Source organism: Myotis nattereri (assembly GCF_964212035.1).
Source record: "Myotis nattereri genome assembly, chromosome: X".
NCBI classification, from domain to species: Eukaryota; Metazoa; Chordata; class Mammalia; order Chiroptera; family Vespertilionidae; genus Myotis; species Myotis nattereri.
In genome coordinates, this window is record NC_138078.1 from 149,061,206 (window position 1) to 149,073,776 (window position 12,571).

The following is a 12,571-nucleotide window of genomic DNA, read 5'->3' on the forward strand; positions in this document are numbered from 1 at the left end:
TATGTTCATAGCAGCACAATTTAGAATAGCTAAGATCTGGAAACAGCCCAAGTGACCATCAGTAGATTAGTGGATAAAAAAAGCTGTGGTACATTTATACCATGGAACACTATGCAGCTGTGAAAAGAAGGGTCTCTTACTCTTTGAGACAGCATGGAAGAACCTGAAGGGTATTATGCTAAGCGAAATAAGCTAGCCAGACAAGTATCACATGACCTCACTTATATGTGGAATCTAATGAACAAAATAAACTGACAAACAAAATAGATCCAGAGACCTGGAGGCATGGAACAGACTGATGAATCTCAGAGGGAAGTGGGGTGGGGTGGGTGGTAAGAGATTAACCAAAGAACTTATATGCATATATGTATAACCTATGGATACAGACAATATTGTAGGCCTGGGGGAATTCGGCATGGGGGTAAAAGGGGACATTTGTAATACTTTCAAAAATGAAGATAAACTTAAGGAAAAGATTGAAATATTGCAATGCTAATGGTTAGCACAAGGCCAGGCACAGGGTAAGAACTCAATATTACTAATTTAAAGTGAAAAGTCTTTTAATGTATTATTTCTGGACATCAATACACAATTAAATGTAGCAGTTATAAATTAATATGAAAATATCCAAAAAACAGTTTAAACATGAAAATACATTTTTAGTAACAATAAGAGGAAATTTTACAAGTGGCTATTTTCAGTTTTTGTTTTATCAAAATAGAATTAAATTTAAGGTTCTTTTAAAAAATAGACCTATAAAAGTTTATTTCCTATTAGCTGCTATACGAGATGTGGGTGGTAGGTTCAGTCACTTTACACAAGATCAACCTCTCAGTATCTTCTGAACTGATTACTTCAAATTACAATAAACCCCTTAAAACAGCGTTTCCCCTGGAGACTGAAACGGTGCATCTGGGGATTGGTTCCAACAACTGGACTTTTAAACAAATATCCCCTGCCTCCTGGCAAATTATTAGGTAGGTTGACTTGGAGAATGATGCTTTAAAGCAACCAAATAATTTTTATCATGCTTGAACATTACTTGCTATGAGTGGCATATTTAATGAAAATCAAATTTATCTAGCTTTTTAATCTATATAGCTTATCATCATACCTAAGTATGTCTTACCTGAATATCACAAGGTTTTATTCCAATTCTACTAATATCTCACAAGAGCTGATAAGACAGTAATCATCTTTTTGAAAACTGCTGGTGATTGGGCTTCTACAGTCTTAGTGTTGCATATATCTTTTCTTACCAGAAAGCAGAAGAGTCATCTAGCAGTTATAGTAAAAAACTGAACAGGGTGGAAATTATTCAAATAGTCATACTACTCACAAAGTAGTCTTTAAACAGCTTTACCAACATCAATTAGTAGGGTTACTTGCAAAACCAGTTATCAAATACCTATTCATTTAAAAATTCAATTTATAAGTATGTCAAGTTTGTGTACAGACTCTCATTTGCCATATTAAGCAACTGGGAATCAATTCTTTAACTGGATATGTGTACATGAAAAAATGCACATAGGTTCATTCTAATTGATCAACTAGTAACAAATCCCTCTAAATTAAAAAAGAAAATAAGCAATGGAATGTATTCTCAAACAAATATCATGGAACACTGAGGAAAGTTTAAATTATTAGAGATTTGAAAGAACATTTAGGATTAAAACGAACTGTTAGCCACTTCTATTTTCTAATAACAATATCAAATGCAGAGAATCAAAACTGCAAGTTTATTGAAGTGGGTTAGTTTTTAAGCTGATTAAAGCTACTTCATTTAAGCCTGGCCTGTGTGGCTCAGTGGTTGAGCACTGATCTATAAACCAGGAGGACACTGTTCGATTCCGGTCAGGGCACATGCCCAGGTTGTGGGCTCCATCCTCAGTAGGGGGCATGTAGGAGGCAGCCGATCGATGTTTCTATTTATCCCTCTACTTCCTCCTCTCTCTAAACATCAATAAAAACATACTTAAAAAAATAGAAAAATAAAATCAGGCCCAGTGAAGGACCAAATTCTTAAAAAAACAAAACAACAACTTAATTTAAAATGAACTATTTTTGAACCTCAAGTAAATGATGCAGTATTTAATAATTTATTGAAGAATCAACTTTAACAATGTTAGCCTTGGTAGAAGCCGTTGGTAATATACAAGGTGAGAAGGGCTTTAATACCAAGTCCCTGGTTCCACGGTGCACTTCATATTCCCATCTGTATATCAGCAAAGTTGTAGAAGCCGTCTATATCTCTAGATGCTGTCTCCTTGCTTTGTGACACAAACGTCTATTTTAAATATAAAAGAAACAAAAATAAATACTAGTAATCCCCAAATTCCAAAGCCCATGTTCTCCACAGAACAAAGTCATAAGCTTGCTATTTAAAATAAATTCAAGCACATCATTTATAATATTTCATGTGTAGATTTTCTGTAGAATCCATGCAAAATAGTTTCAGTAACTATAATGTAAATTAAGCTCCTTTAAAAGCACTTATGATGTAATTAAGGTCTTTGCTTTCATAATACTTCACTTGTATTTTATTACATTTGGGATTTTACTGTTTTAGAATATACAACACTCATTATGAAAGCTACTGAATAGAGTTGTATTTAAAGAACTTTTAGTTTTTTATTTTCTATAAATAATTTCAATAGGCTGAGAAGCAAAACTTGAGATTATCTTTTTTTAAAGCTGCTAAAGATACATTACCAATTTAAAATGAACTACTTTCTGAACAACAATAAAGCAATAGAATCCTTTAAAAAAAAGCTTTTACAAATGTCAGCCGGGAAACAGAAGAGACCTGAGTTCCATTCTAGCTTTATCATAAACTAGCTGTACAATGCTGAAAATTTACTAAACCTCTCTGGGCTGTTTCCACATCTGTAAAATGAGAAAGTTGGATTAGATCATCTTTAACTCATTCAGACCTAAAAACAAGTCCTATAACCATTTTCTCTGTTTCCTTTTTTATTCAATCTCATTATATTTGCCCCAACCTTAAATAGTATGTGATGATAAAATGAGGTAAAAGACAAAATACTTTAAATTATGCAAATTCAAGGAACCATAAGCCGAATCAGACTACAAAACCCCCAAATTTCCTCTCATCCTATATAATAAAAGCCTAATATGCTAAGTATCCAGTTGACCAGTTAGCCGTTCAACCACTCGCTATTACATGCACTGACCACCAGGGGGCAGACACTCTGACCTGTAGGTTAGCTTGCTGCTGGGGTTTGGCCAATCGGGACTGAGCGAGATGGGCCAGACATGCCCTGGAGCCCTCTCGTGGTCCCTTCCTGGCTGGTCCACCTCCCGCATCTCTTCCCAGCCCCGATCATGCACCGATGGGGTCCCTTGGCTTGGCCTGCACCCTTTCACAACTGGGGACCCCCTGGGGGATGTTGAAGAGCCGGTTTCGGCCAGATCCCATAGGTCAGGCTGAGGGACTCCACTGGTGCATGAATTCGTGCACTGGACCTCTAGTATATTTATAAAAAATAATCAGTTACACATATACTCATTTAATCCTTTTACATGTTTGTTTTTTTTAAGTTACATTAAGTCTGAAATTCTTAAATACACAACTTCATCAACATATCTAGAAAATACCTATTTGTAATGATTTCTAGATAAAGCTCCAGTTCAATTTTTGAGGAAGCATTACTGAAACAAATAAAAATGAACACTGGGCAATGGGATCATCTGTCTAAAGCAGGGGTGGGGAACCTTTTTCCTGCCAAGGACGATTTAGATATTTATAACATCATTCTTGGGCCAGACAAAATTATCAACTTAAAAATTAACCTGTTGTATTTGGTCAAACATTTAATTCACCCCTAATGTCTTGGCAGGGCCAGGCCAAATGATTTCACGGGCCTTATATGACCCAAAGGCCGGACGTTCCCCACTCCTGGTATAAAATATATAATGTTAGAAATACAGATAAGCTCATCATAAGTTAAAAATAGCATAAGTTGCCCAGCCAGTGTGGTTCAGTAGTTGAGCATTGATCCATGAATCAGAAGGGCCCGGTTCCATGCCTGGGTTTCAGGCTGGATCCCCAGTAGGGGGCGTGCAGGAGGCAGATGATCAATGATTCTCATCATTGATGTTTCTATCCCTTTCCCTCCCTCTCTCTGAAATTAATAAAAACATTTGAAAAAATTGTGAGCAAAAAAAAAAAATGGTTATTGTATTTTTAAAAAATAGCATAAGTTGAAAATGCATTTAATCCACTTAACCTACCGAACATCATAACTTAGCCTATCTATCTTAAACGTGTTCAGAACACGTACATTAGCCTACAGTTGGACAAAGTAACCTAACACAATGAATACACACTGTAGAGTATTGGTTGTTTACCCTTGTGATGGCAGGGCTGACTGGGAGCTGTGACTCCCTACAGCTGTCAAGCTTACGAGAAAGTAAGGTAAAGTATATCTCTCGAAGTATGGTACCTACTGAATGCCTATCACTTAAAGTCTAAAAGTTATTAAGTTAAACCATCTGTGTATCATTCACTATTTTTTAAAAAAGGACTTGAAGATGCTTTTGATGAGATTTTTCACTTTAGAAACAAGTATTATTGGTTTTTAATAAGTACATTCTTATTTAAAGTGTGTAAGCAATTAATGTTTTAGTTTGGCAAGGAAAAACCAAAGCTTAGCTTCCAATTATTTATTGCAGGTTCTAAAAATCATGATCTGCTTTTTAAAAATTCCATACAACTCTAGGCCTAAAAAGTACAATTTGATTGTAAGGAAAAGGAAATGAAAAGGTTTGATTGAAATATAAATACTAGTCGGTCTCAGAACCCTGCCTAGGAGATGGGGAAGTCATGTGTGCCTGTAGTTGTCTGTAGCTCTAAGGCTATTGTGAAATGGGGAATTAGGAAGTGGGGGGGGGGGTGTTCGGGAGATACAAGGGTCTAGGGCTGATTCTGGGTAGTCAAGGGATTCTGGGGGTCTCCCTGGCATGTGGAAGATTAATGGGGACACTGGGAGCCCTGTAAAATAATGATCTTAGGGTCCTGGAGGTATCACAGGAGCAGGTTGGATTCTGAGGTTGTCTGAGTATGGACTTTTTTGGAGCGCTGGCGGTTCCTTATAGGTGCAGAGGCCTCTGGATTACTAGGTTTTGCTTTGGTAGATGAGGAGGTCCCAGATCATTGGGAAGTTTGGAAGACAGTGAGATATTTCTGGAACCTTGGAGATCTCTCTAGAAGATGGGTTGGACGGGAGCTCTGGCGTTCCCTCAAAAGTGGGAGCATTTCTGTAGCCTTGCCGTTCACAATGGAAGTCTCTATTTTTCTGGAAACTTCCTGGGGGAGGTCTTTAGGCCCTTGAGGTGATTTTCAAGATTAAAAGGGCAGTTGTTCTAGAGTCTTGGGGTTCACCCCTAGGAGTGGGGGAGAAGGAAGTTTCTAGAAGCCTACTAGGGGCTTTTGTTAGAGGTAGGGGGTCTTGGAGAGCCCTTGAGAAGGAGTCTGGGACCCTTGGAATACCTTGGGGCTATTTCAGGGGACCACTGTTTTTCTTGGAGATGATATTGGGAGAGGTGAGATGACACACGTGAGGCTTTGGGGTCTCTCTGAAGCTGAATTTCCTGGAGACTGATTTGAAAGCGGCCAGAGATGCTGGAAATTCTCTCTGATTCTGAAACAGTCTCTCTGAAATTGTCCCTGCCTTGCCTTACATGTGCTCCTTTGAGATCACAAAGAAAAGCCCTGGATTCTGGGATCCTGTGGATGGGATGTCTGTTTTTGATCAAAGTACATTTTTTAAAAAGTGTGCCAGGTCCAGGCTGGGGTTTGTGAGGAGGAGCTGGCTCAAACAAGGACAGCCTTCAAGGAGAACTCTGTTATTATGGGGGTAAAGGACAGGAACTTGACCCTATGTAAGTGCCCTAATGGAGGCTAACAGCAGGTTGAAGTATCAGGGAAGAGGTCAGGGCAGGGGTGGGCAAACTTTTTGACTTGAGGGCCACAATGGGTTCTTCAGTCTGCAGGCTGATGCTCTATCCACTGAGCCAAACCAGTCAGGGCACACAATGGGTTCTTAAACTGGACCGGAGGGCCGGAACAAAAGCATAGATGGAGTGTTTGTGTGAACTAATATAAATTCAAAGTAAACATCATTACATAAAAGGGTACGGTCTTTTTTTTTTTTAGTTTTATTCATTTCAAACGGGCCGGATCTGGCCCGCGGGCCGTAGTTTGCCCACGACTGGGTCAAGGTCTGCTTGGCAGTAGAGCCACTCTAAGCAGCCCAGGCAGGGTGCCCTCTCACCAGGGGAATGCGGGCCTAGGTGAGTATCTGGGGTCTTCAAGGGATGTCAGGGCCAGTGGCCAGAAGAACAGCAGTACTGAGTCATGCTGAACTCAGCTCAGGATGGGGTTAAAAAAGAAGAAATACAGTCAATGAAATCTTGTACCTTGGTGCTCTTGAATATCTCGTTGACAACATTTTGACAATCTTCTACAACACGATCTCCATTAAACTCCAAGGCAATAACAGGACCTATAAGCAAACCGAAGAAGTGTTGTCTTATCAAGAATACAAATCTATTCTAAAATTATTCTTTTTGTACTTCCCTAAAGAATCTCTAGCTTCTTTGGAAGTAAAAGAAAAGGAAGAAGGAAGTAGGTAGATGGAATGTCACTTAAGCTACTTCTTCCTACAATAATTATAGTACAAATTAACATAGAGTCTCATCACATGATGGGTAGCTTCAGTGCTACTATAGGACTATCACATTTTAAATTGATTTTGGAGAGAAGAAGGGAGGGAGGAAGAGGGGAAAGAGAGAGAAAGAAACATTGATCCATCAATCGGTTGCATCCCCATATGAGCGAGAGAGAGAGAGAGAGAGAGAGAGAGAGAGAGAGAAATATTAATTGGTTGCCTCCCTATACGAGCCAGACTTGCAACTTGGGTATGTGCCCTGATCTGGAATCAATCCTGCAACCTTTTGGTGGGTGGGACGACAATAATCCAACCAACTGAGCCATACCAGCCAGGGTGGACTATCGCAGTGTTGTGAATAGTCTGGCTTTTCTAGTTTTCATTCATCTATAAAAACCATTAAAAGCCCACCCATTTAGCAGTACAAAAAGCAGTTGACAAATGACAGAAAAGATCAAAAGCAATTCAAGTCAACATAAGTAAGTTTTGCCAGGCAGCCAGCCTTGCTTCCAACTCTCCAACTTACCAGCCAAGTTCTGGGCCACCAATAATGAAGCTAAGCCAAGTAGGAATTGAAGCCAGGCACCAAAAGTAATGACTATGTGAAATATATTTCTTGAGTGAGCCTTAAAACTACATTCTAAATCCAATCACCAAGTGTTCTTTTTTTTAATTCTCTGAAAATATTTATGCTTCCTCTCTCATACATTAATTTATATACTTTTAAACCACCTGTACTTTAATTTCTGGATTTAAATGTAGCATTGGCACTACCCAGTATCAAACTGTTGGCAAACATGGCCACAAGTCAGCCAAGCAAAATATTCAATTAATATTTATTCAGCTATCACTGTATTCTTAATAGATTTGCTTTTTATCTCCTACAGTAATGGAGAAGTCCTGACCTCCATGAAATTACACATTTCTTGAAAAAAACCCATTAAACAAATACAGAACAACAGAGAATGATGAAGTACTAAGTAATGAAATGCTAAGATGAATGTAGGCATGTGCCACAGGGCAAGGTATATGAATGAGGGAAAATATCCCACTAAATAACTAAAAATCACTGAGGGCCTGTGATTTAACATAGACAACAAATACAGAAAAGGTAGGCTACATCGACAGTCAACTATACAATTAGATACAGAGAACAAATTAAAGTGTGGGTTTTTCAGCATCACAGAGTGTAGATCAAGACAGGTGCTGAGTAAAGAAAAGAAGGTAACTCAGAAAAATGGACGATTCTGTGTCTGAGGCAAGAAATGGGTAAGATCAACCAGGAATATCTTGTTGAGCCAAAAAGCAATGAGGCTATCAAAGGCCAATGGGGTTGTATCAAGAGGACACAGGAGCCAACTTGAAGGAGCTCCAAATGGCCAAAGATGAGCCTCGGTGAGATCAGAAGGAATAATGACTGCAATTTATTAAAACATACTGAATATATAAAAATTCATGAGCTACTAATGATATTTAGAAAAGAGAGAAACAAAGAAAATTCATTGGATACTACTATAGGTTGCTAGGGCACCAAATTATTACTTTGAAAATTAATGCTTATTTTCCCTTTATTTATTCTGCTTTTCTGATATGAAGCATATTTCAAATTAACCAAACAGTTCTTCTGTACAAGAAGTTCTGTTAACATCCATTATTAAATATAGAGGTAGTGACATGATTAGAAAATGATCATTTTGCAACTCCTAATAAAATAATTGAATCAGGCAACAATCATCAATGTTTTTAGCATCCCACAGGGAAGAGTGATAAGAAACTTCAAAAAGAAGATTGTCAGCAGCTGAACTTAATCAATTCTAGTATCACTAAAAGTGCAATAATCAAGTTATGTGCCCTCTCATGTAATGATATAGGAAACAGTACCACCTGTGAAATATTCTTGCCCAAAAGAACCCCTAAACGTGAATGTAAACAAGGCTTTGATCTAACTTATAGTCTACAAGATCTGTAGAGGAACAAATTAAACACACCCAGGCACACAGGACAAATGACCAGGTTTCTTTTACAAGACAAAAGGGGGAGAGGGAGACACCCGTTTCTCATGAAGAGTGATACAAAAAATGACATACAGTGAGTGGGACAATTTTAGATCTGGATCACATTAACTATAAAAATACATAAAGAACCCAGCCGACATGGCTCAGTGGTTGAGCGTTGACCTATGAACCAGGAGGTCACAGTTTGATTCCCGGTCAGGGCACAGGCCTGGGTTGGGGGCTTGATCCCCAGTAGGGGGTGTGCAGGAGACAGCTGATTAATGATTCTCTCTCATCATTGATGTTTCTCTCTCTCTCTTTCTCTACCTTTCTCTCTGAAATCAATAAAAGTATTTTAAAGAATACATAAAGAATGTTTTTAGACAATTAGGGAAATTTGGGTATGGACTGGTTATTCGATGAGGTTAAGGAATTGTTAATCATGAAGCGTATTTCAAATTAACCAAACAGTTCTTTTGTACAAGAAGTTCTGTTAACATCCATTATTAAATATAGAGGTAGTGACATGATTAGAAAACGATCATTTTGCAACTCCTGAGGCAAGAAATAGATGTCATAATATATTGTGATTACTTAAGAAAACACCTGTTTTTAATTTTGTTTAAGAAGACACACACTAATATGTAGAGGTGAAATGACAAGACATTAAAATTTGATTAAAATATTTCAGCAAAAAGAATATAAATTATTTTTTTCAAGAATGGCAAAAAGTTGATAAAATGGGATGGGCACACATGAGGCATTGTACTCTGTACTTCTGAATAGAGATAGTACATTTGTAAATCTGCAAAAGGACTTAAAAAGCATTTTAAACAAAATAAATACTGAGAAAAGAAAAAGTTGATAATAAATGCAGCGTTTCCAGTTTTGCAGAAAGTGGAAAGTTTGAATTAAGGTAGAATACAGTATGCGTTTAGTCAGGATCAGTACAAGGATATACAGTAGATATACTTTTAAAAGTCAGACATTTATTACTGAAAGTACCTGCATTCTACAAAGACAACATAATCCATAATTCAGAAATCCAATTTTGGTAGAATTACCCAAATGTGAAACTTGGTTGATATTTTTTTGAATAGAATATTATGAGCTTCTGGTAAGTGACCTAATAATTTGTCAACAATCACTAACAAAAAAGGAAGACAAGTGCATCAATTTTGATTAATATGTATGGACAATCCTAAACTAAAAAACTACAATGCTGACAATGTACTCTTTAAGAAGTCCTATTTGTCTTTCTATCTAATAATGATAACTACAATTTCAGTGTTTATTTCAAACTGAACTATGAGGTCAACAAGGATCATTAGTCATGCTTTTAGTGTTTTAATGTGTACGTCTTATCAAATAGTTCGCAGAAGCTTGAAATCTAAATATTTGAACTGTCAAAAAGATTGTGAGACTTTGAAGTAAACAAAAAAGATTCCTGAATGCCCTATCTAATAAAGTCTTCTGTGTAATCTAACATGACCTTGGAACAAGCCACTACCATGTCTCAATTAGATTACAGCAACAGCCTCCAGATGGCTCTCTGCTTCCCCCTTAGAGCAAGCAGAATGATAAAAGTTACATTTTAAAGGGACCATGACATTCTTCTGCTCTAAAGCCTCCAGTAAAATATTATCTATATTTTTATTATTTTTAATTCTTTTAAAAATAACTAACAGTTTAAATAACAATAGTGTATTAGATATTTGTAGCATATGCAACAGTAAGATATGTAATAATGATACAGAGATGGGAGGAAAGATTTGAGTATATAATGTTATTAGGACCTTATACACTGAGTGGCCAGATTATTATGACCACCTGACGTTTGTGGGCAAATTAGCTATAATTTCGCGCTGAAGTTGCTAGAGGGCCAGACCATTATAAACATCTGAATAGCACAACATACCTAAGTATCATTGCTGATCAAGTTCATCCTATCATGTTGATGGCGTATCCCAATGGAGATGGCTTCTTCCAACCAGACAAGGCGCCATGCCACGGTGCTCGTATTGTGCAGGAGTGGTTTCAAGAACATGAGGGAGACTTTACCTTGCTTAGGTGGCCCCCACAATCACCAGATCTCAATCCAATTGAGCATTTGTGGGACGAAGTTAAAAGAGCCATTAGGCAGCTGGTTCCACAACCATCAAATCTCACAGAACTGGACAGTGCTATTCATCAGGCATGGTGTCAGAGTCATTGCATCACCTGTCAACATCTCGTGGAGTCAATGCCAAGAAGAATCACCACAGTACTGAAGGCAAAAGGTGGCCCAATGAAGTACTGATAGGGTGGTCATAATAATCTGGCCACTCAGTGTATACTATAGGTGAAGTGGTATAATATTACTATAAGGTGGACTCAAATATATATGCTGTAAAACCTAAGGCAACCATTATATAAAAGGTAGAAACAATAAGTCAATAGAGGTAAAATGGAGTTATAAAAAAATGGCCAATTAAACAAAAAGTGGTAAAAAGAAAGAACAAATGGAACAGAAAGCAGCTAGCAAGATGGTAGATGTCGATCCAACTATATCAATCCTTTTCAATGTGAATGGTCTAAATATACCAGTTAAAAGAGTGACTGTCAGACAGGATTAAAAAGCAAGAACCAACTATATGCTGTCTACAAAAAATTCACTTTAGATATATAGACTTTGAAAGGTTAAAAGGGATAAAGATCCTATATAATAAAAGCCTAATATGCTAAGTGTCCGGTCATCTGTTCAACCAATCAAAGCGTAATATGCTATGATATACTAAGGCTGCTCAACCACTGGCTATGACGTGCCCTGACCACTGGGGGGGCAGATGCTCCAACCGGTAGGTTAGCTTGCTGCTGGGGTCTGGCTGATCAGGATTGAACGAGACAGGCTGGACACGCCCTGGAGCCCTCTGTGGTCCCTCCCCAGCTGGCCAACCTCCCATGTCTCTCCCTGGCCCTGGTCGTGCACCAGTGGGGTCCCTTGGCCTGGCCTGCGCCCTCTTGCAATCCAGGACCCCTTGGGGGATGTTGGAGAGCTGGTTTCGGCCTGATCCTGCAGGCTAGGCCGAGGGACCCCACTGGTGCACAAATTCGTGCACCGGGCCTCTAGTATATGATGAAACACTAACAACCAAACAAAAGCTGGAGTAGCTATATATGTCAGGCAAAGTAGATTTCAGAACAAGGAGGATTATCAGAGACAAAAAGGGACATTACATAATCATAAAGGACTCTCCAAGAAGACATAACAATCCTAAATGTGTATGAATCTAACAACAAAGTTTCACAGCAAAACCTGATAGGATCTGAAAAGAGAAATGGACAAATCCACAATGATAGTTGGAGAGTTTGACACTCCTCTCTCTTTAATTCATAGAACAAGTAAGCAGAAAATCAGTAAGGATATAGATGACCTGAATAACACTATCAACCAAATTGACCTAGTGGGCCTCTATAGAGGCCCAACAAAAGCAGATTATACATTCTCCTCACATGTATATGGAATATTCGCCAAGATACACTATAATCTGTACCACAAAACAAACCTTAAGTAAAGAAAATAGAAATTATACAATGTGTATTTTCAGACCATAATAACAATCTACAAATCTATTACAGAAACACATCTGGACAATCTCCAAATGTTTAGAAATTAAACAATATAATTCTAAATAATCCATGGATTAAGTGAAAAGTCTCAAGGGAAACTAAAAAATATTCTGAACTACATGGGGGGGGGGTTGGGGAGGCCAATATACTTTTTCTATAAAGGACCAGGTAGGAAATCAACAAAACAATCCTATATAATAAAACCCTAATATGCAAATTGACCAAATGGCAGAACAACTGGTTGCTATGATGTGCACTGACCACCAGGGGGCAGAC

The 12,571-nt window shown here is 38.0% G+C and overlaps 1 protein-coding gene across 1 annotated transcript in view; it reads right to left on the reverse strand.

Moving 5' to 3' along the window:
• Nucleotides 1-545: 545 nt before the first annotated feature.
• The window catches only part of RP2 (RP2 activator of ARL3 GTPase), a 28,103-nt gene continuing 16,077 nt past the window's right edge, over nucleotides 546-12,571 (reverse strand). The window contains exons 4-5 of the mRNA XM_081081159.1: nucleotides 6,442-6,527; nucleotides 546-2,287 (exon numbers count right to left, since the gene is read on the reverse strand). Coding sequence (XP_080937285.1) covers nucleotides 2,204-2,287; nucleotides 6,442-6,527 — 170 coding nt within the window. The 3' untranslated portion in view covers nucleotides 546-2,203. The remainder of the gene's footprint in view (nucleotides 2,288-6,441; nucleotides 6,528-12,571) is intronic.